Below are 24,648 nucleotides of genomic sequence, written 5' to 3' on the forward strand. Positions count from 1 at the left end.
CCACCTTAAAAAATATTTTGTTTCCATTTGAAATAATAAAAAAACATGATTAAAAGACATTTTCCATTACTAAAAAAAAAACACTCAAATAAACATTATTTTAGCTCTCAAAACGGTTTATCTAGGGCTTTTGATCCAGTTCTTTCAATCCATTAAAAAAAAAAACAACAACTAGGTATTAGATCTAAAATGGTCCGGCCCACATGAAATGGCGTTGACGTTAATGTGTTCCGCGAACCAACCAGAGTTTGACACCCTTAGGTTAGGGCTAGGGCTAGGTTTAGTGGGTTAACCCTTATACCACACATCCTTGGCACAATGAATTGCCGAGACTATAGGCTGCAGAGTGGGTCACAGGGCAGCTCTTTATCTATTTTAGGTGAACTGGCATTCAACACCGAAGCATAAGACTAAATCACCAATCGTAAAGACTGTTTTAGGCCTATGACTCTACTGCTGACTGAATACTTTTGCCTTTAGAAAGGTTGCTGCAGGTTTAGGGTGTAATATTTCCTAAAAGGTCCGGTGTCAGGTAGCCATCTGGTGTTGGCGTGTTTTTTAAGATGATCAGAGAAGGTATTGAATTTGGTGTCAATACGAGGCTGTTTTGCCTATCGACGTCCTCTACTACAGTATAGACGGCTGTCGGCGGAAGATGAGATGTAGGATCTGTATCTGACTCATGAAAAGGTTTCTGGTAGTCCTTTGGTGATAAAAATGGGACACAACTTATGTCTTCCCTTGTTGAAAAAGGATCACTTAAATTGCATGTGGCCAAAGGTAGACTATTTTGTCCTGCATTGAGTTCTGAAGTGTAACCTCTGCGATCTGAAGATACCACAAGCTGAACGTCATTCTTGTCTACCTTATTTTCTCCTTTTTTGAATACCTTGGCTGTGTTGCACTCCATCTCATCTTCAGGGGATAATAACACCTTGCCATAGGGCTTAACCTCGCTCACTTGTGTATACATTGGCTCTCTAACAGGGACTTCTGACTGTGTATCTCCCACTGTGGCACTTGATCTTACAGAGCCAAGTCCAACAGCAGGAGCAGCAGCAGCAGAAGTGTCGGCATCACTTGCAAGTTCAGGATCGCAAGAGCTCGCATGCCCCGAGTCGTCATCCCTGGAACCGATGGAAAGTTGCGCAAAGTTCGAGAACAACGATCGATCCGTGAGCAAATCCGTGTCTAGGGTCACAAGTTTGTCGCCATGTTCCTCAAAGTCCAGATCAATGAATTCCACCCAGGGGTCATTGGTGTACAGCTCAGGTCTCAGTTCAGGGGGTGCTCCCAGGATGGATCTTATCTCATCTCGTTTGCCTTTCTAGGGGATTAGAACAAATAAAAACATGACATTGTGGTCAACTTTTGTTTAGCATCACATATATAAACATCGTCTGGCCTGTTTGTTATTTTAGTGACTTAAATAATATTGAATAAACAGTAATAAAGTCTGATGTTTAATAAAAACTGCCATAATAAGGATGAGTCAAGCATTTTTTACGTGGTACTTGGTCATGTTGATTGACTAAATCACAGGTGTCAAAGTGGCGGTCCGGGAGCCAAATCTGGCCCACCGCATCATTTTGTGTGGCCCGTGAAAGTCATCATGAGTGCCGACTTTCTGTTTTAGGATCAAATTAAAATGAAGAGTATAGATGTATATTAAATTTTCTGATTTTTCCCCTTTTAAATCGATAATTGCTATTTTTTAATCCATATTTTCTTTGTTCTTAGTTCAAAAATCATTTTGTAAAATCTGAAAATATATTTAAAAAAAAGCTAAAATAAACATTGTTTTAGATCTATAAAAAACTGAATATTCAGGGCCTTTAATCCAGTTCATTTAATCCATTTATAAAAAAAAATCTAAATATTATATCTAAAATGCTCCGGCCCACATGAAATCGAATTGACGTTAAAGCGGCCCGTGAGCCAACCCGAGTCTGACACCCTTGGATTAAATGATCCCTCTGTTTGAATTTAGTTATTTGTCATTGCCAAGCACATTTAAACACAAAAAGAGTCAAAAGCACATATTAACGTGAGGTTGTTTACCTTTAAAAGTTTAGGGTCAATTCCTCTTATTTTAGGTCCAGGAACAGATGGTAGAAGAATGACCATTAACCTTAAGTAAGGAATGGAAAACAGTCAAATACACATAAACCTAAAAAAAGCCTCTTGTATCACTTACTTTTCTTGCTGTGACAAGGCGACCAACGTCAAGATAGCTACCAAGCACAAAGTGCCAAAGATGAGTAAAGTCAAAAAAGGAAATCTTGACCCTGTAAAAGAATAGTTTCCAATATAACATAATTATAATGAAAGACAAGCGGCCTGTATGCCTGCATTTCACAATATCAGTCAAACAAATGTAGTAAAATTACAGGATTTTTTTTAGTTTACCTTCCAATGAGACGTGGACAAATATTGAGTCGCTGAACCGACCAAATTTCTTCTCACCGAGCTTTTTGCAGCGGACTCGAACTTCATAATTTACATTACCTTGAAGCCCATACAAGGTACGGTGTGTGCTTTTCACAAGTTCAGCCTGTGGGAAACAGAAAAATAAAAAATATTCCAGAGATAGTTTGTATTAATATTACAAATATTTAGTTTCAACAACTTATCACGAAAGGAAACAATACACATAGCATTATTACAATTGTATTTTTTTGTTATATGTGCACATTAAAAACTCACCGTATCCCAGTGATCAGAATGTTCTTTGCATTGTTGGACCTCATACTGCAATGTCATCCATCCCATCTTCACATCTGCAGATGGAGGTGGCTTCCAACTAAGCATTATATCATAATAGCTGCCTGTCGAACTCACATTCAGCATTGTCCAATTCAGGCCGAGAGGTGGATCTGGTTCCACTGCAGAGAAAACTTTTTTTTAATTGTGCATGTTATTTTTACCATTTTTTTTTACATGCACTTCATCTGAACTTGCGTTAGCACGACACACAATCCCTTCTGTGCAATAACTTCGGGGTGTGAAATAACAATGTGCAATATCTTAGATTGTGCAATATTTTAGAATTTACCTAGCCGTGATGTGACTTTTTATACTTTTATATTACTATTTATGTTTCTTTTTACTGGGAAAACACACTTTTGGAGTAGCACCACCAATTTCATTATACGCAGCTGTGTACGATGACAATAACGACTTTTTATTTGATTTGAAAAGATTTGAACAAATAACGACTATTACAAATGCTTGGTTTAATCATATTTTGAATTAATTGGCTGCCCGTGATGGCGACAGACGTCCAATCCTTTTGAACTGCGAGGGGTGGCAGTGAATTGACCAATGTTCATTGACTCCCAGTTCAAATGGAAGTCTAATGGTGGCAAACTCGTTTAAATTCACAGCATAAGTATGAAAGGAACGTGATTGGATGTAAAAAAATGATGACTAAATATTCAAGCATCAAACTTACCAATGTTTTCAACATTAAAAGTTTTCACATCATAAATAATGGTTTGATCCCTTGAGCAGAGCTGAATGCTGTATTCACTCCAAATGTATGTGTAATTTTCTCTGAAAAAACACTCATTTAATCTCTCCGGTGGGTAATGGGGACACTCATGCCACTCATTCAAAGATGCTTGCAGGGGTCTGCAAAAGATGAAAATAAAATACAACGTATTATCATCCACAAGATACACTAACCATTTCAGATAATGCTACAATATTATGAAAAGGTAAAAAAAAAAACTACAGACTTTGCTTGCTTGAAAAAAAAAAGACTTAACTCCTACCCTGAGTAAAGTAGGAAATATTTGGGTTCGGTTAATAAACATGAAATGGCCTTTATGTTGAGTTATATTAATCATGATGAAAAATTCCAAGAAGTGTAAACTTAATTGGGTTTATATTACAATATGTAAAATAATGTTGAGACATTTATATGATAGTAATGTATGATTAAGTTATTTTGTAAACATAGACTCTGCAAAAACCTAGAGTAGAGGCATGTGGGTGATCCATCGGGGTAAGGTGAATGCTCTGTATCAAAACAACAAACACTTTTAATAGTTTAAAAAGTCTATAATTACTACTAAAGCGCACTACAGCAATGTTTCTTTTCCTGCTTTTGGAACATAGTCACTTTGTTATTGAGGACAGATTGTCGCCTCTTACATTTTGGCCATGTAGAACAAGCGCACATCTTCTGAACTTGACAAGTTCTTCATGTTCCCAACATCCCATCTGCAGTAGAAAGTCTCCATGTTGTGAGACACACAACCAGTGAGATGTGGGTACTTAATTGATGTTTCTAGAAAAGCATAAAGGGAAAGAATAAGAGATTAAAAGTCTGACAACACATGAATTAATACACTTTTTAAAAAAAACGTTTTGTTTACTCTGAGGAACTAGGCACTTGCCAAGTCACAGTACAAACATTCCCATCTTCCTGGAAGAAATTTTATTGCTTTCCTCCGTGCAAGCAAGCCATTTTTTCTTCTTTTTCTAAATCAAGTTTTGCAGGATTTTTAAGATCAACAAAAAGATAATCATTCTTCTGTGTTAGACCAACGCAAAGATATAAACATTTGTTTTGTTTCCAAACACAAAGCGAATTTGATTCATGCACAGTTCCTTGTTTAAGCAACGAACAAACATTTTCCGGTGAATATTAGCCTTCATTACTTTGCTGAGCACTGAGTTAATCAGTAACGAGGTTGCAGCTCATTAACCAGTGGGTAACCCTGGGTGAAAATATGCAGTTTTTGAAGTGTGCGAGGTTACTGTGTCATTCTTATATTCTAAGTCATTATTTTACAAAATGAGTCAAATTATATTGACATATAAAATAGTATTGTAAATTGCAGGCTGATCATAATAATAATTATTGATAATTTTTAAAAATATTTGTATTAATATCAAAATACTCAACAACTAAACAATAATTGAAATTAAATTTTAGAACACAAACAATGTAAAATCAATTCCACAGACCAAACCATACATTCAAACAATATATTGATCTATAAGGGTCTTATTGGTTAATGATCAATAGATATAAGCAGTATAGTTTTAGCTTCCATGACAAAATAAAATTCAATCTAACCTCTGTTGTATGTTAAAGGTGACTATAATGAGAAAAAATTGCATTTCTATATCTCACTATGTCGTTCACAAATAGAGCACAATTAAAATCCCTGAAAACAATGCCTCTTGCCTTCATTACTGGAGGTAGGAAATTATACTACCAGAAACCCTTCCTGTTTACATTTCGGGGAAAGCAGCAGCGGTTAACCAACCCCACAATCCAGAGAGGAAAGATAACAAGTGTGGACTGGCTGCTACTGAGAAGTAAAGTGAGAACAAGATCTGAGGTAACACTCTGTACAGATCATGATTGACGACTGCGACAGGGACTGTGTGTCAGGGGGTTTAAATATAATCTGTTTACTAGAGCACAATCTACTGCTTGGAAATGAATAGGGCTGGTTTAATGATTTTCCCCCACATCTCACACATACTACTGTTGTTTGCTCACGTCAATGTTTGGGCGCACAACTACAACTGAATTGACTCAATTGTGAAATCTTTTAGAAAATGACAACAAAAGAAATTCACCATAGCTGGACTACTTCTGCGGTTTTGCTTCTCTGAGTGACAGAAACGGTATCAAATGAACCCTGAGTTTGCAAGTTCTGCCTATCCATTCATGGGTTTTATCGGGGTACTCCAATTCCTTCCCACATCCTGAAATCATGCATGTTAGGCTGGTTGAACACTCTAAATCGCCCCGACCTATGAGTGTGACCGTAAATGATTGTATGTCCCCTTGTGCCGTTATTGGCTGGACAGGAATTCTGGGTATGCCTCGCCTGGTGCATGTAGTTGGTTGGGATAGGCTCCAGCACCCCCTGCAACCCTTGTGAGAATAAGCGGTTTGGAAAATGAATGCATGAAAAGATTTAATAAATGATGATGCAAAAGGACTGGGGGAAGAAAACTTTAATTTGGGTGACTATTCCCTAATTTATCATGCTAATTATCATTTTATCATGATTGCAAAAAGAAAGTACAAAGGAATTAAACATGAATTGCTTTGTTCAAGACTAAGTAGTAAAAAATAAGGCTTTGCATAGTAAAACTACAGTAAAAAATATGAAAATGAATTTTGCATCATACTTCTTAGTTTACTTTCTGCATACTCCTGTGCACATGTTTTAGAATGAATGATATACAATCTTAGAGAGAATGATATCCTTCACCAGTACAGACAGTGTTCCATAACAAGACGAAACACTGGATGTCCGGACATGAAGACCTCATTTTCGTGTGTGAATAACACAGTGCATGTACACAAAAGTTTTTCTCTGCCCCAGAAGGGTTGAGTGGTCGCAAAGTGGAAGGTCCACAATTTAAATAGCTTGTCATTGTCAAAGTAGGGCTCTCTTTGCTACACAGAATTCCTGAGAAACCACTTCTCAATAATTCTACAGGCTACAATACATGTGGGGGATTCTTGTTGTTGTGCAACACGTTTTACCACAGTACTCTACGATATTTGAATATGACACTTACCCATGATTTAAAAGCATCAGTCGTCACTTTAAAAATAAAATACTGTATATCATTTGTTATACAAGTACTTTACACTTGCGTTGTCACAAAATGCTTCCCTTTATCAGGGAATCTTAAATAAATCATTCATCTGTTAGTATAAATGCATCATTATCTGTAAACATACCTTTGTCGGAAGTGGATTCCAACGCTGAGGCAGTGATGACATGAAGAAAAACAAAGAGAAGAGCTGACATGATGTTGAACTGTGGAGGAAAAAAATGGCAAGTGTGCTCAGTGCAGCCCACGTCGCTGAATCCACACAGCATACCACATCTGCACTCTGAGATTAGGGCACTCCTTTCTGATTTTCTTTCAAGAGAAAGCACACGAGACTGCGTTGAAAACTTACATTTTCACACACACACACACACACACATACACACAATTGTATTAACAAACTTTATCATGTGACCTGAAAAGCAATTCTATCTACTACAACCTCACTTATGACCTTCCCAACATATTGATAGACATTCAATCACGTGGTGTCCAATCATTCTCCTGCTGTGAATATTAGTGAGTTTATCATTTGGAGATGAACAATCTATTTGACAAGAGAAGGTGAGGGTGAATCATTTTTTTTGCACTCCTTGATAGCCCTCCCAGTTCAAATGAATTGGACGTCTAGCGTTGTCAGAGGCCGTCAATGAGATTGAAAACAGTCAAAGCAGTGTTCAATCAAGCCATGATAGAAATTACTTTATAGTCAAGTGAGTGTGCAGTATTTTTATTTTTTTTTGTTAATTATTTTTTTCAAAAATCAGGTTATTGGTGCAGAATTGCCTTCGACCGATTCCACACAACTGGTTGTCATAATTGGGATTAGGAGCCGGAAAATGGTATTGGTGCAATGAAGAAAATCAATAAAGAATCTAAATTTATGTTTCACTGGTATTTTCTTTTTTAAATATTACTTCTTTCTGTGACAAATTTACATTTTTCTTGCATTTCCAGAGGCTTATCAACAATTCTGACCATGTGTACACCCTATTTCATTCAGCAAGAAAATAATTCAATCCGCATAGTGTACTTTTTTTGTATTCCCAATTAAATACTAAAAGTGACAATGTTTACAATTTGTGACATAGTATTTATTCAATGCTCTATGGGTTAGGGTTCCATTTGCTATATAGTACATACAATTATGCTCACAAAGGTCGTGGGCGTGTTTTCAGCTTGGTGGTTATTTATAAACAAAGCAATGCAACAACACTTTGGATGAAATCTTGTGTTATAAGTTTTAAAATGAAACGCGCTTTGATAGTTTCCGATGACATGTGTCGTGATTTTTTCCCCCGAATATGCTTTCGAGGATTGTGCAACATTCCCAGGAGAAAAAAAATGGAAACATTCAATAGGACGAGTTTCAACTTGCCTTTCTATTGCAACACACTGTTTGTAAATTTGATGCATAATTAGTGATGTCGGTCAAAATATGGAGTAAAATATAGAGAGACGCGCATGAAAGTCGACTGTTTAACTCACTCACCGCTGGGAAGTGGAAAACAACAAGAGTCCCACAGCCACTCGAGTCCGACGATTTCGCTCCAGCAATAATCAGGGCTTGATCGCGAATTTGCCAATATTATTATTTACAAGTGTTAAACACACTTAAAGTATATTTCGAAACTGTCCGTTGAGGTGTGTTTACCGCAAGTACCATTATAATGTTGCATTCAGAGAGTTCTGCACGCCACCTGTTGGTGGAATTTGGGAAAGGCGCGTGCCAAAAAAATAGAGAGAGAGAGAGACAGAGAGAGAGAGATTTCCAGGAACTCATGGGATGGGGAAAGCAGCCACTATTTTAGGAATTCTGGGTTCTCCTCCCAATGCATGGAGTTAATGAAACACACATTTCCACCTTTGAAGAAACAAGTTCTCATTAGTTCGTCCATCTGTTATCGTATATCATGATGGACAACACACACAAACAAATTCTCTCTCAAATTTACAACAATAAAAATGTTGTTGTTTTTTAAATTATTTGCATGAATGGTTTTGTTTAAAGAAAAAGTGCAGTTCAAGTCAACATTAAATGTGTATTTAACATTACATTTGTCTGGGTCAATGAGAAGAGAAGCCAAATTTGAATTAAAAATGCAAAATATGTTTATTTAGTAATAGAAAAGGGGGAAACTAATTATGGCTCCTCAGGTCTCAGACGCTGTCGGTGTTTTTGCTGACATTGCTCAAAACATGCCCCACTCAAGTGCCAAATGTTATCACCATGTAATCATAGCTTGTATAATGATTAGCATGAATGTCACTTTGTCTAGAGTTTCCTATTTCATGCTGGCAGGGAATACCGCAAACAAATGGGGCCTTGTGCATCAGTTGCCGTCAGTTTTTAAGACGGTCTCTGGTAGTAAACAGATGAAATGGGGTCATAAAGTATAGGAGACAATTTGACACCGATGAGGTTTTGAGAAATAAGAGCTACCCGGGCTTTGGCCTTCTACAACCCTGCAAACCAGGAGGAAGCTCTTCACTCTTTCCAGTATAAAAGTCATTATCATTTTCACAGGTTTATTGACTGAGTAAAGAGAAACAAAAAAATAAAATAAAATAATACTGTTGGTAAAATCACTATTGCAAAACAACAATTTTCATTGTAGCAGGAAAAGATGACTATTTGCACATATTTAACTTTGCCTACTGTTTAGATAAGGAGATGTGACATGGCTCTTTGTCACTATCAGGACCCATGCAGGGTCGGCCTCCTCTCAAGGGAGCTAGGTTGTCACACCTTCTACAACTTCTCTTCACAGTGGCTCCACAACGACGCCAAGGGGCCCAACAACTCCAAAAAACATCTACTAAGTGTACGAATTCTTTAAAACTAATGTTTTCATATTAAGCATCATTGTGATACACAACACAAAGATGTTATGAATATGACTACAAATAATGACTCACCATACAAAACGTTCGTTCCCGTATTAACTAAGAACTGCTGTGTGAAAGATGTTGTCTGCACTGCAAGTACAGCTGAAACAGAAAGATTTGTCCTGACTGTTATTTACAAGGTGCAAAACCTCCCTCTGGAAATCTACCCGGAGTTTTTTGGAACACATTCTATCTAAACATCCATAAAAGACATAAAAAAAACATTTTTGAGAACAAAATTCAGAACATGAACCCATTGCCCTTTTAAATGACAGAAATAACACACAAGTTGAGTTTCCCATCTGCAAGTTGCGCTCCAGATGTGTTGTGTTAAATTTTGAGACTTTCTTATTTTGCCAAAGAAAATGTGTCCTCCCAGATTTGCACAATCTTGCAGCGCTTTCATGTGAATTTATTAACCATTTGTGGAAACTTAAATCAGTGAATCGAATCAGTTACACATAAAATAGGTAAAGAAAATAAATGTCTTTCTGAATGGATAGAAAACTTTATTCACATTATAAAATTAAGCTGTACATACATAGCTGTTGCTTGTCTACATAGATAGACACTAACTGCACAACACATGCTGGGATTAAAAATTGAAATACAGTGTTTATCACTTCGAAAACAAAGTTTCCACATAAACACAAATGTTACCAATGACCATAAAACACATTGCATTTACATTCAGTGTGGAAATGACTTTAGTATAACAGACTGGTGTTAAGAGTGATCATTATTCGTTGGAATTGAATTTTTCCAGTGTATGCATGGGTGACCCTTTTTAAAGAAATAACATATTTTGCCATGCTGTATTTATGAAAACAATTGCAAGATCTACTAGTGTTCCTTAGAGGGAGCGATAATGAATTCAAGCATGCATATTAGAACTCTATGAATAGAGAATTAAATCTTTATCAATGAATGAAGACTTTATTAACGGTCATTGTTTGTAGAGGTAGAAGGTCAGTGCCCGGACATTTTGTTTTAACTGGTAGTTAACGAAATGTGTTTATTCCTTTTTACTGGATCATTTAATGTTTTACCATTAATTGACTGGGTAAAAGTGTTGATTATTGAAATGAAATGTTATGCTGATAAATTTTTGAGACATGTGTAAAGCACCAGATAGACAAAGCAAACAATACATGCATTGATGTTGCAAGGGTGAAATCAAACATGGACAACGGCTACAAATAAGGATATTTCAAATATTAGGTATAATTTCCATTCATACTTTTAAAAATGAAACATTTAATCAGAACCATTTATCAATATAACACCGATACGCTTTTTTGTCCATAGTGTGCATCTGCTGTGAGACATCCATATCTGGGACATTGTGTATTGTGACATACATTTTGACAGGACACAAGCACAGTGGGAAAAGAAGACAGAAAACTAGAATGATTGTGCATAGGCCAAATATATACAATATAATCCATTTATATGTTGAGTTCCGTTGCAAAAATAAAAACCTTTTAGCCTCCTGGAAAAAAAACTAAAGCCCCAAAGGTTAATGGAAGCTAAATACTACTGTACTACAGCTGTGGAGCAAAAGAGGCACCTATCATTAATGCTGACAGAATACCTGCTGATCAGGAACTACAGTGTACAGTGTTTTGGGACAAAATAACAATCAAAAGTGTTGATATACAGTACAGGATGAATCAATTTTGAAATGTTAACCAGACACCATGCAACAGAGTCCAGGGAAACGTCTCTTCCTTTGTCGGACCAGCGGATGTGGGGTCAGGTTTAGCAAACTGCTGTCGTCTATGGCAAACATGACTTGGGTTAGTGGCAGTTCCATAGATAAAATGAAGAAAATGAGTGCCTTTGGTACTCTTAACATTATTATTATTTTGTAGGATGAGTAGATTCGAACTGACTTGTTAGAGGCTGATAGATGGCAGACACATTTGCAATGATCATGTTTCACAACTGTTACACACCTTGATTTTTCAGTGGCAAAGGCATTGTGTCCCTGAGTTTGCTGAGCAGATTTCTCATCTCCTGCATATCTCTGCCAATGAAAAGACACATGGCGATCCAGATTTGTGCCCCATTCGTTTTCTTTTAAATTTTATTCTTAGACAGGAATATTGTAAAATGACATAAAAGACACCCTGAAAAACATGTATTATAGATTACCTTTCTATATTTTCAATATGGACTCCCACCAGCCAGGGATCATGAGGATAGTCAATGGGTGAGGAGGAACGGTCCTCCAGAATTGGAACGTCAGAACTTTCATCCACTCTGAAGTCCATCTTAGGCTCAGAGTCAGTTCCTCAAAAAACACGAATGGAGAATGATATTATTTGAAGGTGTAAAAAATAAAAATTTAAAATAAAATAAAATCCTCATATTATGGTTTACCTTGTCATTAACAAAGCCAGATCACTTCATAAAATGAACATACTAAACAAACATGTCAAACATAACTGTAAATGTGTCCAACAGAACTTTGCTGCCCTCAGGTGTCACATTATAAAAACGTACAGAGATGTGGTGACTTTGATTTTGTTGTCAGGCCAAGCAAGACATGAGCAGTACTATGTCTGATAACCGTCAGCGTCATCATTCCAGAACAAGAAACAATTATAACATTTTTTTTTCATACTCTGAATTTATCCTGCAGAAAATGAAATTGGTCCGACAATTAATGTGTTTACTAGTAAATAACAAACTGGGGAAAAATCTGGTTTGTATTATTTATGACATTATTTGCCTAGACTGTATTGCCTTGATTTCTATTGACTGTACTTTTTCTGTGAAACTGCAGCACCCCCAGCAGGCACATGGACTTCAGCATCTCTGTGATGAACATCTCCAGGCAACACTGCAGCTGGATGAAAAGTCGACATATCTCCGGGTGGATCTCTCCGTCCTCTGGTCTGTAGTGGGAGGGCACACAGTCGATAAAACTGAAGAACAGATAAAATGTTAGCTCTTAAATTAATAATAACATCACTGCACATTTTTAATCCGTCCCCTGGGCAAAGAAATATGATGTATGAGTGTAGAGTATTGATTTGGTGACAAATAATTACCCAGGAGAGACAATAGGGAATGACTGGATAAAAATCAATAAAACTGAAGATTTCTTTATAGTGGCTGACTTTCGATTGGCCGTGAAGTCCAGTTCCGATTGCTGTATGGTGTTATATGTTAGGTGGCTTAAGCGAGCTATCTTTTCCCGAAACCTGTGCTAAAAGTGCAAAAGTGCATGATTTTCATGTCCACAGCAAAAACACATCCTCACAGCACCATCATGATCATTTAGCTGTCCCATTTGCCAAATTCAAAAACAAATGTAAATGATTGTTTCTCTGATAAGTTCTGTGATTGACTAGTTGATGAAAAAAAAATCTTGAAATAAAAGGATTAACTCCTGCTCCTCTGTGAGCAAAATCTGAAAAATACTTAAGGTTGCATAGCCAGTGTGAAACCTAGTGCATTTTTAAAACTGTATGTAAATCTTAATTTAAACCTTATATTTGTAGGACATGCAATTGCTTTCTCTTCTATATGTGACAGAATAAATACAGTGTATATTTCCAGAGTGCCTCCAATGGCCAGTCGGCAGGCAGCCTGACCGGACAGACATTTGGTCGTACTTGTACAATGACAATAATGCAATATAGTCCACTCAATATACTCCAATTTCAAACTGGCTTCTGATATACTAGTCACTCATTCAAACCCAAAAATGTGTCATTGAGGTCATCTCGTCTTTGTTCATGCAAACGGCGTGAAGTGAGTCTTTTCCACCTTGCGTATTTTATGATAAGTAACACACATTCTCTTTGGGTCTTATGGGATCCCTGCTTACCCAGAAACAGCAATGAGGGCGAGGTCTTGGTGTGCAGCCCGGGCCACGGAACATCCTTTGGCCCGCGTGTAGTGCATCTGAGCCCGTAGAGATGGGCAGTCGGCTGACATCTCACCCACAGAAATGACCTGTTCCCGGTAGAGTGCCACCAGGGTGTTGAATTCCTGCACAGTCTGAATTAAAAAAAATGTTGGTTTCCTGTTTTTCGAGCATATACCGACAAAGATAAGACTGATGTTAGCGTGCATGGAAATTTTAAACCTTGCCACTGCGATACACCTGCATGCAGTGTAATGCGCTCCAGCTCACATCTTCATGTGAAGGGAAAAAAAACAACAAAGAAAAAAAATCTTACCATTCTGCTGCCGTCCACGGCGCTCTCCTGATGCTCCGCGTCCGTCTGCACCACTCTCGTGATGGGCAAGACGCTGCCTGCAGATCTGGGGCGCTTTTTCCGCCCGCACGGTGCAGAACTCATGCATGCAGAGAGCGGCCGTCTTCTTCTGGAGGATTGCTGTCTCCTCTCAGCAGAGCACAGAAAAAAAATACGGCAGAAATGCCTAGTCAACGTCTGGAGACAGGGCTGAGGCGAACAGATGTTCCCCAGTTGAGGAAAGCGTAGCAGGGCGGAAGGACCGCCAGCAGCTCCATCTGCATCCCCCAGCCGAGAGGAGAGTCACCTTCAGCCGCTTGTGAAGGCCGAGGGGGAGGCTCCGATGTCTTCCGCCGCACGCTCACGTGTGAGGATGGAAACAAGTCGTCACCCTCCCTCCTGGCTGAGAGTTAACCCTTAACATGCTATACATAAATGCAAAGGAGAGCTGTATTTGAAGTCATGTAGGCGCTGTGTTTGATTCATTCACTTTCTGAACTGCTTATCCTCACAAGCGTCGTGGGGGTGCTAGAGCCTATCCCAGGGAAAACCTGTGTCGGTGGCCAGACAATCGCAGAGCTGCATTCCAATTTACATGAAATTTGCTTGAAAACCAGGACAGGTAATTTAGAGATACATAGTACATTTTTAGCATTGGTTTTCAAACTAAAGAATAGGGACCGGACCCAGTCCGCTAAATGATTGTGTGGGTGTACAAATCATTTGCATTGACTTCATGTTCCTTCCTAAAATATAGGAAGAATGTTACATACTATATTTGTATTATGGGCTTTATAATTTAAAACCAGGCTTATTTAATTATTCATTTATTCATCTTCCATACCGCCCATCCTCGAAAGGGTTGCGGGGGTTGCTAGAGCCTAACCCAACTGTCTTCGAGCGAAAGGCAGATTACACCCTGGACTGGTCGCCAGTCAGTCGTAGGGCACACAGAGAGACAGAAAACCACACACTGGCACAGACAATCGAAGCCAGACTGCCCACACCAATGTCAGGCAGAAGAACCACTGCACCATCAGGTGGCCGAATGCAATAATAATAATGTCATAATTGACAATGGATTGGGGACTGTCATACCCACGTTCTTTCATGTAAAATGTACATACCTATTAGATAAACACATTATTTTTCGTGCCAATTCATTAAACATGGGCAACTTTGTAGTGTGGGTATAATATATTTGAAATATTTTGAATTGAAGTACAATGAGACTTAAAGCTTCACCATATAGTGTACATATTTTAAAAAGTAGCCATAAAAAGATTTATATACAATAAAAATGAAGTGAGCAAAAAAAGGGGACTAAAGTGGTTAGCAGTAGGTGAGGAGGTATGTATGGTGTTTTAGTGCAAGTAACAAATTGTAAGATCAGACTTTGCAGTGTTAAGACTGAAGTAAAAGTGTGAGAACATTCCTTATTGATATGCATCTGGCAGTGTTATGGCATTATACGTATAGGGCAGTGACAGTAATTAATTTTGACCATATTCACAGAAGCAAGCAGCTCTAAACCGCTGGTAGAGGCTTCCTCCCTACACGCTCACACAGAGTGACGCACTGGTATAAATAAGCCCCTTTCTCTCTAAACCGCGAGCCTCAACCGGTTGATTATTCCGCTATGTACTCTCCAAGGTGGGACAGTGCGCTCTTTGCCAACTCGAAATACAGTTAAAGCGGGATGGAGAACGCAAACAACACAACCGTCTTGTCTCCATCTGACCCCCCTTTGAACAAAAGCACCAAAGAAGAAGAAGAAGAAGTGAGATTGAGTTACCAGGTGTTCACCTCCTTCCTCCTAGTTGCGCTCATTCTGTGCGCAATTTTTGGGAACGCGTGCGTGGTTGCGGCCATCGCCCTGGAGCGCTCCTTGCAGAACGTTGCCAACTATTTGATCGGTTCCCTCGCCGTTACCGACTTGATGGTGTCGGTGCTGGTTCTGCCCATGGCGGCGCTATACCAGGTTTTAAACCGGTGGACTCTGGGACAGATTCCATGCGAGATCTTCATCTCTTTGGATGTTTTGTGCTGCACCTCGTCTATATTGCACCTGTGCGCCATCGCGCTGGATCGATTCTGGGCCATTACCGAACCCATTGACTACCTGAATAAGAGGACCCCTCGGAGAGCGGCGATTATGATCGGCGTCACCTGGCTGGTGGGCTTCTCCATTTCAGTGCCGCCTATGTTGATCATGCGCTCCCAGCCGAACAACGTGGAAGAAGACAGAAAGAATCCCATGCAGTGTAAGATCCGTCAAGACCTCTGGTACACTATTTATTCCACTTTTGGGGCTTTCTACATCCCGCTCATGCTCATGTTAGTGCTGTACGGGCGGATATTTAAAGCGGCTCGATTCCGCATTCGAAGGACCGTGCGTAAAAGTGAAAAAAAGAAAGTGGCCGACTCGTGCTCGGCGATATCCCCCGCGATCTTCCACAAAAAGACACCCAGGGAGGCGCAGAGCAAAAGCTGGAAACGAAGCGTGGAGCCGCGCCCGGTGCCGTGCGTCAACGGCGCGGTGAAACACGCCGAAGATGGAGAATCCCTAGAGATCATCGAGGTTCACAGCAGTCTCAGAGGTAACCTTCCGCTCCCCAACACCCCGAGCGCGGCACCCTTGTTCGAGAGCCGGCACGAAAAGGCCACCGAGGCCAAAAGGAAGATCGCCCTGGCTCGGGAGCGCAAAACGGTGAAGACGCTGGGCATCATCATGGGCACGTTCATCCTCTGCTGGCTGCCCTTTTTTATCGTCGCCCTCGTCATGCCCTTTTGCCAGGAGTCGTGTTACATGCCACGCTGGCTGGAGGACGTGATCAACTGGCTGGGCTACTCCAACTCACTGCTCAATCCCATCATTTATGCTTACTTCAACAAAGACTTTCAGGGGGCTTTTAAGAAGATCATCAAGTGTCATTTCTGCAGACCCTAAATCTCTTTTCACGGTGCCACCCTGACATCAGATGAGCTGATACCATGCTTAATCCTTAAAAAACACTGTCTTCGATTCTACATGTCATCATCCAAATTGTTTTTAATATTAAGAGAGGTACGTTCATATAGTTGAAATTCTGGTGCAAATCTCGATCTGAAATATAATAAGACAGGCTTTCACTTTCAATGATGCAACTTAACTTAGTATATATAGACAAACCATGCAAAACTATGTCTATTGCGCTTATTTAGTATGATATTTGAAATGACTGATTTCAGAATAATATGGGTATTAAAAGAAATTGCACCCAAAATTTAAACAAAGAAACTCAGTTTGTGTTTAGCAATATTTCTTATAGTATTAAGACAACAACAATAACAAATATACATTGAGGTTGTTTACATCAGAATATATTGCAATTCAGATTGCTGTTTCTATAGCTTATATATTTTAAATAACACTGAAAGAAAAAAACAATGCACAACATTAATATCTGAATCACAAATTGACAATTCAAATATGTTATTGTAGAAAAAATCAAGGAAACTGATTGACAATGACATCAGGTCTCATGCACCAGAAGTGGGGTCATATTACGTCTGCATGAAAAATTGTAAAAACAAGGCCTCGTATCTTTTTGGTTTTGTCACAGACATCCCCCGTCAACAAAAATATGTTTGCCTTCGGGATCAGGATGCGTCCGCATGCCCTTTCCCCCTGTCACTCTTGGTCTCATGACAAACAATATAAGTCTAACTTGAAAGGCAGTGGAGGGTGCACCCAAATGGATGGTTGAGAGGTGGTTGCTATAGCAACAAATGGGAGATGCAAACTCCGCAGTCGAGGGGGCAATTACCTGATCAAAGGCATGGTGCGATACAAAAATACAGAGGTGTATTTGAGTGGCCCACAGCTGGCAACTATCACGCACAATGGACAAGTGTATTATTTCCCATTTTCTTCTCTACTGTTATTTTTGGAGGGATTTGCTATACACGGAGAGAAGTATGCCAAAACTGTAAAGAAAGGAATCAACTGTCAATAAACTCTTCTCAAACCAATGCTGGATATTTTTTCCTTCTATTTCAAATAAATTACTCAAGTAATTTGGTGTCGTAACAATTCCCAAAATTGCTTTATTTATTTATTTATTTTCAATACTGCTTGACCCATCAATTTTATGTGCCAGGGGATAATTATCTTTTGACCAATCAATCGATTGTGTCTTGCTCAGTAATTCCCTTTCAGTGCTGTGAAAAATCATCCAGCTTTACTAAATATAAATAGATATTATATAAATATGTGTTCATTTCCAATGAAAATTTAATGGCTTTTTTATGGTACTTTTACATTAGTAAATTTTGGTTTAATTCAAATTCACAGGTAGTGAATATGATATTTCAAAGAAGATTGGCTGGCGATGAGTCTGGTCCAACATCTCATCACAAGCGTTACATTTTCCATTTACCCGAGATAAGATATGTGAGAGGAAATGGACAGCTGAATGTAACCGAAGCAGAATGTTGCTTCCAAGTGCAAGAATTTGTGCTTATTGAAGAAGGTGGAGAGCATAGAATAGGCTCATTGTTCAATCAAATTTCCCCTGCAGAGACACTCTGGGCACTCCGCTGTCATAGCAATTATGTCACAGACTATCACGAACATACTGCACCCAAACAAGGTGGAAGTATTGAGATGAGTTTGTGGATGGATTCTTTTATTTTAAACAAGGTTAGAGGTAAAATAACCAAATTATTAAGTTTGTTTCATTGAAATAGTCAAATGATTGTTCACCGGCAAAATTGGATATAGTTCGACTATTAGATGAAAAGACTAGAAATGATATTACCATTGATGTAATGATAATTAAATTAGGTACAAACTCTCGAGGACCGGACTTGGCCACCCCAATCTAGACTTTGGTATAGAGAGTAAATAAGCTTGTACATCATTGGAATGCTAAATCAAGAGCTACCAAATTGCTCTTCATTGTTTTAAATATACTTTAGATGAAGTTGTTTTCTTTTTATAATCCATCCATATGTGATTTTTTCCCTTAATTTCTGGTTTGCAGCTGAGTGATGTTGTGATTAGTATAATACTTTCCAGCCATATTGCAATTAAAATGTTGAATTATGTTTTGTAGTGGAGTCATATTTGCCGAGAACCAGCTTGGATTGGCCACAAGCTGATTTCCTGGGTGTCGATCTTTTTGAGCAACTTACTCCTAACTAATCTTTTGAAATAAAAAAAGACAGTTACTATTTGCCTGTGTGAAAAATTACAATATTTCTATGTATTTATCACATACATTTGATTGTCAATTTGTACGCCTCCACTTTTGGTGGAGGTTGACAGAAAAGGAAATGCAGAAGAAGATGAACACATTAAAATTGGGTGGGAACAATATTATAATGTAATTATGACATCCACCAATCCTGCTAAATGAAACAGATAATCAGTTCAGAGAGATGAATGTTCGAAAAGAATGACCTTTGAATTGGTAGAGAGGCTCGAGAGCCTGGAAGGCCGGTAAGTTCCGATACGAGAGTATACATCGACGTCAGAGCAGGCGCCCCATGACAGGTGCGGGCTAGCTGCAACTGTGTGGTCCACGGCCGCAGTAGGAGCCAAGAAAGGAGGCGTCATCTGGAGTGAAGGTACTGAGGGATGGACAGGTGCTGATGGGAGTGGCATTGAGGCTGAAAGGGCTACTGGGAGGGGTGGCAGTGGGGCAGTGACTACAGGTGTTGCCAAGGCAACAGTTGAGACAGGTGCAACTGTGCGTGGAACGCTGCCATTCTTCAGCTTCTCAAAAGACAATGGATGTTTGAATGTGTAGGTTGCTGTGTGGTAGAAGCTGTAGTACTCCAGAGCATGTCTTGCACTCGCCATTTTAAGCCTGTGGAACTCAATAGTATAGTACTGGTGGTACAACCACTTGTGTACACTCACAAATCGCAGAAAAGCAACACAAACTGGACAAAAAGGTTAAACCTAAATTGTCTATACAACAATATTTCATACAAACCTGTGACGTGTTTGTAAGAGTCTGTACAGAAGGAAGAGGATGACAACTCCAGCTGCAATCACCAGAATCATCACCACTCTGACCTCCAAACTCCAGCAGGATTTCCCAGATGCTTCAGATGAACTGCAGGCCCGAGGGGCCTGGCCTGTCTCCATCTCTTGTTTGGATTTACCGCCGGTTTGGATTTCACCCTGCTGGCTGCAGTTCAGTACAGCTGTCTAAGGATGAGGCGAGATCTTGCCAGAAATTGTTTTGGCAATCATGGCTGTACCTGTATTACTACCAGACCAAACATTTTGCAAGCAACCGCAAGCTTGAACTGACCTGAAAAATAAACGTTACAAATGAATGATAGTCTGTAATTGGAAAAAATACACAAAATACAATTTACTTTACCTTGAAAATAACGAGAAAACACCAGCTATGCGGCTGTACAGCTTTCCAGTACTGAATGCGGGATTCCAGGCATGTACAATTGAGGGGAAGCTCGTAAAAACAACAGGAAACTGTCTACTTCCCTTACAGAACCCTGTGATGACTTCCTATCACCATGGTTACAGGAAGCGAGTCAAGGATGTCTTCTTTTCCCAAAGACCTCTTAGGAGATGAGTGTGCGTCTAAATGCTGTAGAGAAACCCATCAAAACCGGAAGAAAATGTCATCAATGTGGTAAGATAAATTAAAAAAAAAAAAAACATTTCTAAAGGAATTTAGGTCAGGGGATGGCATGCCTGACGCAAAGATAAAACACTTAGTCCAGCTTTCATGGGTTTCCTTTAACTGGACCAAAGACCGAACAAAAGACGAGTTCTTTCAAAAGGGAAGTAAACCTCAGCTCAGAGTAACTGCGCCCATTCTGGTGTAGGTCAACAGATGCAGACAGATGGCAGCCGCTGTGAAAGGTTTGCTGCTATCTGATTTAGCCACTATTCAGGGAACAAATAAAATGACACACTAGCACAAAAAGCCTCGCTTCAATGCAAGTCCAGCTGTCACTTATCGCTCTAATAAGTTTTGATTTCAGGCCAAGCCAAAAGGGAGTAACTCCTAGCTCGCACTCAATATCCCTGCCTGGTACCCTCGCAATCCCTTGATATCGCAAGAGAGTATAATATTAAAAGATCTGTTATCACAAGTCCAATTGTGGTTGAGGGGAAAGATGACCCACCCAGACAACCCGGCAGAGAATGGAACATGGTTACAATGCCAGAACCAAAGGCCACTGAAAACAAAAGAAAGGAGTGTAATTTGAATTCTGAAAATCCAATTTAGCCATATTTAAAAAATGAATTAATGACCACGTCTTCCATTATCTTCAATAATTTCCACCACCAAAGCACCTAAATCAATAGTTGAGAAAGAGAATATAACAATAACAATCCCACTTACACAAACTAAAAACCATTTGGTGTACATTGCGCCCCAAAAATAAAAGCTCCCTAAAATGAAGCAGAAGTCACATCTCGAGATGCTATTGCAGGATTTTCTTGATAAAACTCTCACTCTTGCTGGCTTTAGCAAAGAGAATCTACTTGATGGTTTCATTTACTTAAGAGTACTTCATGATGCAATCCTGAACATTCATTAGCTGTTGTCAATGACCCTTTTTACGGTTTCCTGATGCTTTGCACTGTTGATTGAAACAGTTATTTTTGTCTGTCACAATATTCATGAAGGTCAATCACACTCACAACTGCCCATAACCATGCAACACATATTACTAGTTAAGATGATGGTGAAAACAAGGATGCTGACAAAATGACTGTTGCACCGATACAATTATTTTTGCTTCTGATTCTGACACCCGGTAGGGTGGTTTTGTTGAAGCTAATTATTCACCGATCTCATCTTTAAAAAATGGGCTGACACTTGCTGTAGTTTTAGTATAATCCTTAACTCATTTTCCAAATTTGCATTACCATCTCAGACTGATTACAGATCACTAATTGTTTCAATGATGCGTGAAGCCTTCCAGTTGTTGTCACCCAGATAACAGAAAATCTGCCACCTCTGTCAAATGTATTTGCTGGTTGGCGATGTGCACTCCCTCGTCTCCTGCCTTAGGCCTTATGCTGTCAGGTCCACTTTCCACAGCAGACAGCACAAGGTCATCAGATGATGACCAGTAGCTGGGGTGGCCCCGCAGTAACTTGGTTGTCCATATTCATCCTTAGTGCAAACTCAGTGACCATTTTTGGACCTTTGCTGCCATGCGAATAGATACTACTCTCAATGCACACCCAGTTCCGTGTCAAAAAACAAAAACAGACTTGTTTTCTCAGTCACTTAAGCCTTACCTTCATAAGCAACAGTCTTCACGTACATCAGAGGATTCGATTCAATATGTCACTTAGGCATTATAATTTTGTATTCATGCTACAGAGAAAAGAGGGCAATGAAATGGGCAAGGCCAGGTAAAATAGAGTATACGAATATTCATCCGTCACTAAATTATGTCTATTTGAGACAGCAATGAAACGATCCTCCGACCTTAATGCTTTGACCCTGAACCCCTCACTGTCAGTTAATAGTTTACTGTGCTGAGCTTGAAAGCTCGCTTAATGGGAGAGTTGACAACAACACGGGAACTGACACTTGATGGCAATCATCAGGCTGCCAGAGCGGATATTGGCGCTGCTGTTTAAGCATCCAAGTGAAAAACACATTAAGCCCTGAAAGGCACCAACACCTTATACTGAAAGCAAAAATACTCTTATTTACTTTCACACACAACCACACAGTCACGGTTTAAATACCAAGGAAATTAAATTGCAATTTTCCTGTTGTTGACCCTATACATATTTTATGCACCATTATACAAATAAACTGTTTAAAAATCATACAAAGTGAGCATTTGATTTTTTTTTAGTTTGCTGGGATAAGGTCCAGAACCCCATGCAATATTTGTAAGGATAAACAATATGGAGAATGAATGAATGAATTCTTTTAGTTGAAGTGTGGCTATGATAAAAATCGCAGACTTTGTTTTTTGAATGGGATACCTTGCACAATCAATGGCTGAAAGATACTTATTAGCCCCACTGTTGCATACACCATTTGATTAGGTGAGATGAAAACTTTTGGGCGGTATAGAATATATATTATAGAGCAGCAACGGAAACATAGGCTCACTCTGAAATTGTTTATATAAGAGGGCACTAAGCCACACTACAATGCCTACCTCAATATGTACTCAAACCTCCCAGTATGTGCATTAACACCTACTGAGGGTCATCACAGCTCGTGGTCGATGCGGAAAATATGCCCGATTGAAAGAGGAGCGTTATCAGGCGACGTCTTGCCCACACAGACGCTGATAGCTGCAATCAGCGGGAGGAGGAAGAGAGGACTTGAGAAGCCAGCTCTTCAGCACTGATATGGACTTCTGAATCACTTTTGATTGAGTTCAAACCCTTAAAGGATGTGCTTGTCATTTCAGCTAGTGCCAGCGTGAGCTGTCTGAGGACGACTGTAATTTGTATTCATGTGTTTTTCCTTTAAGGGTGTCCAAATGAACAGAAAAATCGGGTGTGAATCTGTTCAAAGAAAACCCATCTTTCTTCTGAGAGGAATGGATGCAATGTCATGTTGCTGATGATAATGATGGAATATAAGATTTTAGGGGCTGTTTTTTCCTACAAATGAGGTAGATATATTTAGTTGATTAGCAGAATTAATGAAAGCCTTTTGAAAGACAATTTTCATTCATGAAATGAATGGAGACTTATATTCTCAGAGATTGGTGGCTTGATGAATACTAATTTAGACTGAATTTAAATTAGAATACTATTGGTCCTAGGCTCACTCTGTACCTACTTGCACTTAATTCTTTTTATAAACCCCCATGTTTCTTAAAAAATCCCATCAATACCTGAATTAGGTATTTTCCTTCCTTAGTATTTTCTTCAACTATCATTGCCACTCTCACTTTTCAGCCATTTGTATTTTATTTGAGGGTTTATTTTTATGAATGATCCATTTTAACTTTGAAAATATATACAGTATTTATACTTTATTCCTTCATTTGTAATAGTTAAATTGCTATGCTTTTCAACCTCAAATAGGAGCAGAAAAACAAAGTCAAGGAAAGATAATGCAACTGTAAAGGAGCATATGAATACAGTTGCACTTATCATACTAGTATTATTAATAGTGATAATATTTTTCATAAACTGTAGTACTGTACAGTGGATTTTGTAATACCGCTAGATGTCAGTAATGACCAAGTTTTATGCAACAGGCCAGATGTCGCAAGGCTCACCACCTTTTGAGTCTGTTAACTACTAATACAGGATGTGTTGTAGTATTTAATAAAAGTGAAACAGTTAGTATATTGAAAACACCAACTGGCAGAAATAGACGTCCAATCTATTTTGACTGGGATGGGGGGAAAATGACTCACTCTCTTCAGTCAAAAGTGGATTGGATGTCTATTGCTGTCAATGTCAAACAATGAGGGGAAAAATCATCCTAATTTTGCCTGGAAAAAATAATTATACATATGATAAAAAGGGTAATGGTAACATTTATAGAATTACCTATTTGTTAATATTTCTTCATGCCAAAATTGTAAAATAAATAAATAAATAAAAACCTTTGGGCCATCGTGGATTGGACATTTCTTATTAATGGCAGCCAATGAGTAAAAAATAAAATCAATTTGTACCTAAAAAATTATAATAATAAATTAGTTTTTTTTTAGAATTAGTTATTATTATTTCTGAGCACAAACAAAGAAAAAAAAACGGCTAGTCATACTGGACAGGTCACTTAACTCCCAATTAAAAGTTGTACATACAGCACAGATTAGATTTTCACACTGGAGATAATACAGACTAATAACTGACGCTTGATAGAGGAAGTGTGATACGTCAAAAAAGGTTTCAGACAAGACAAGAGGAAGTGTTGGGTTCTTTTTTTGGGTGGGTGAGAGTGTCAGAAGATGGTGTGGACAGGATGTCTAT

The 24,648-nt window shown here is 38.8% G+C and overlaps 4 protein-coding genes across 5 annotated transcripts; 1 reads left to right on the top strand and 3 right to left on the bottom strand.

Annotated features, from left to right (window-relative positions):
* Nucleotides 1-266: 266 nt before the first annotated feature.
* ghrb (growth hormone receptor b) lies at nucleotides 267-8,275 on the bottom strand. Of its 2 annotated transcripts, none has more exons than XM_077623218.1 (9): nucleotides 8,090-8,275; nucleotides 6,725-6,803; nucleotides 4,159-4,294; nucleotides 3,455-3,633; nucleotides 2,707-2,885; nucleotides 2,410-2,554; nucleotides 2,198-2,288; nucleotides 2,062-2,131; nucleotides 267-1,327 (listed from the first exon to the last, which is right to left on the bottom strand). In XM_077623218.1, the coding sequence occupies exons 2-9, from the start codon at nucleotides 6,792-6,794 to the stop codon at nucleotides 497-499; spliced, it is 1,701 nt and encodes a 566-aa protein (XP_077479344.1). In that variant the 5' UTR covers nucleotides 6,795-6,803; nucleotides 8,090-8,275; the 3' UTR covers nucleotides 267-496. The 2 variants fall into 2 exon arrangements, with proteins under 2 accessions (XP_077479344.1, XP_077479343.1); XM_077623217.1 differs by having other exon boundaries at nucleotides 6,725-6,909.
* A 2,415-nt stretch (nucleotides 8,276-10,690) lies between these two features.
* Nucleotides 10,691-14,090, bottom strand: LOC144090915 (regulator of G-protein signaling 7-binding protein B-like). Its single transcript, XM_077622828.1, has 6 exons — nucleotides 13,683-14,090; nucleotides 13,328-13,500; nucleotides 12,259-12,389; nucleotides 11,644-11,782; nucleotides 11,445-11,515; nucleotides 10,691-11,265 (listed from the first exon to the last, which is right to left on the bottom strand). The coding sequence occupies exons 1-6, from the start codon at nucleotides 13,803-13,805 to the stop codon at nucleotides 11,174-11,176; spliced, it is 729 nt and encodes a 242-aa protein (XP_077478954.1). The 5' UTR covers nucleotides 13,806-14,090; the 3' UTR covers nucleotides 10,691-11,173.
* Nucleotides 14,091-15,334: 1,244 nt separating this feature from the next.
* On the top strand, nucleotides 15,335-17,602 carry htr1ab (5-hydroxytryptamine (serotonin) receptor 1A b). The gene has a single exon (XM_077623663.1). The coding sequence runs from the start codon at nucleotides 15,400-15,402 to the stop codon at nucleotides 16,648-16,650; it is 1,251 nt and encodes a 416-aa protein (XP_077479789.1). The 5' UTR covers nucleotides 15,335-15,399; the 3' UTR covers nucleotides 16,651-17,602.
* A 751-nt stretch (nucleotides 17,603-18,353) lies between these two features.
* On the bottom strand, nucleotides 18,354-20,122 carry LOC144091379 (uncharacterized). Its single transcript, XM_077623664.1, has 4 exons — nucleotides 20,081-20,122; nucleotides 19,956-20,008; nucleotides 19,685-19,882; nucleotides 18,354-19,555 (listed from the first exon to the last, which is right to left on the bottom strand). Exons 3-4 carry the CDS (start codon nucleotides 19,837-19,839, stop codon nucleotides 19,117-19,119), a joined length of 594 nt encoding a protein of 197 aa, XP_077479790.1. The 5' UTR covers nucleotides 19,840-19,882; nucleotides 19,956-20,008; nucleotides 20,081-20,122; the 3' UTR covers nucleotides 18,354-19,116.
* Between the last annotated feature and the right edge of the window lie 4,526 nt (nucleotides 20,123-24,648).

The sequence above is a fragment of the Stigmatopora argus genome, chromosome 16 (assembly GCF_051989625.1).
Source record: "Stigmatopora argus isolate UIUO_Sarg chromosome 16, RoL_Sarg_1.0, whole genome shotgun sequence".
In the NCBI taxonomy this organism is placed as follows: Eukaryota; Metazoa; Chordata; class Actinopteri; order Syngnathiformes; family Syngnathidae; genus Stigmatopora; species Stigmatopora argus.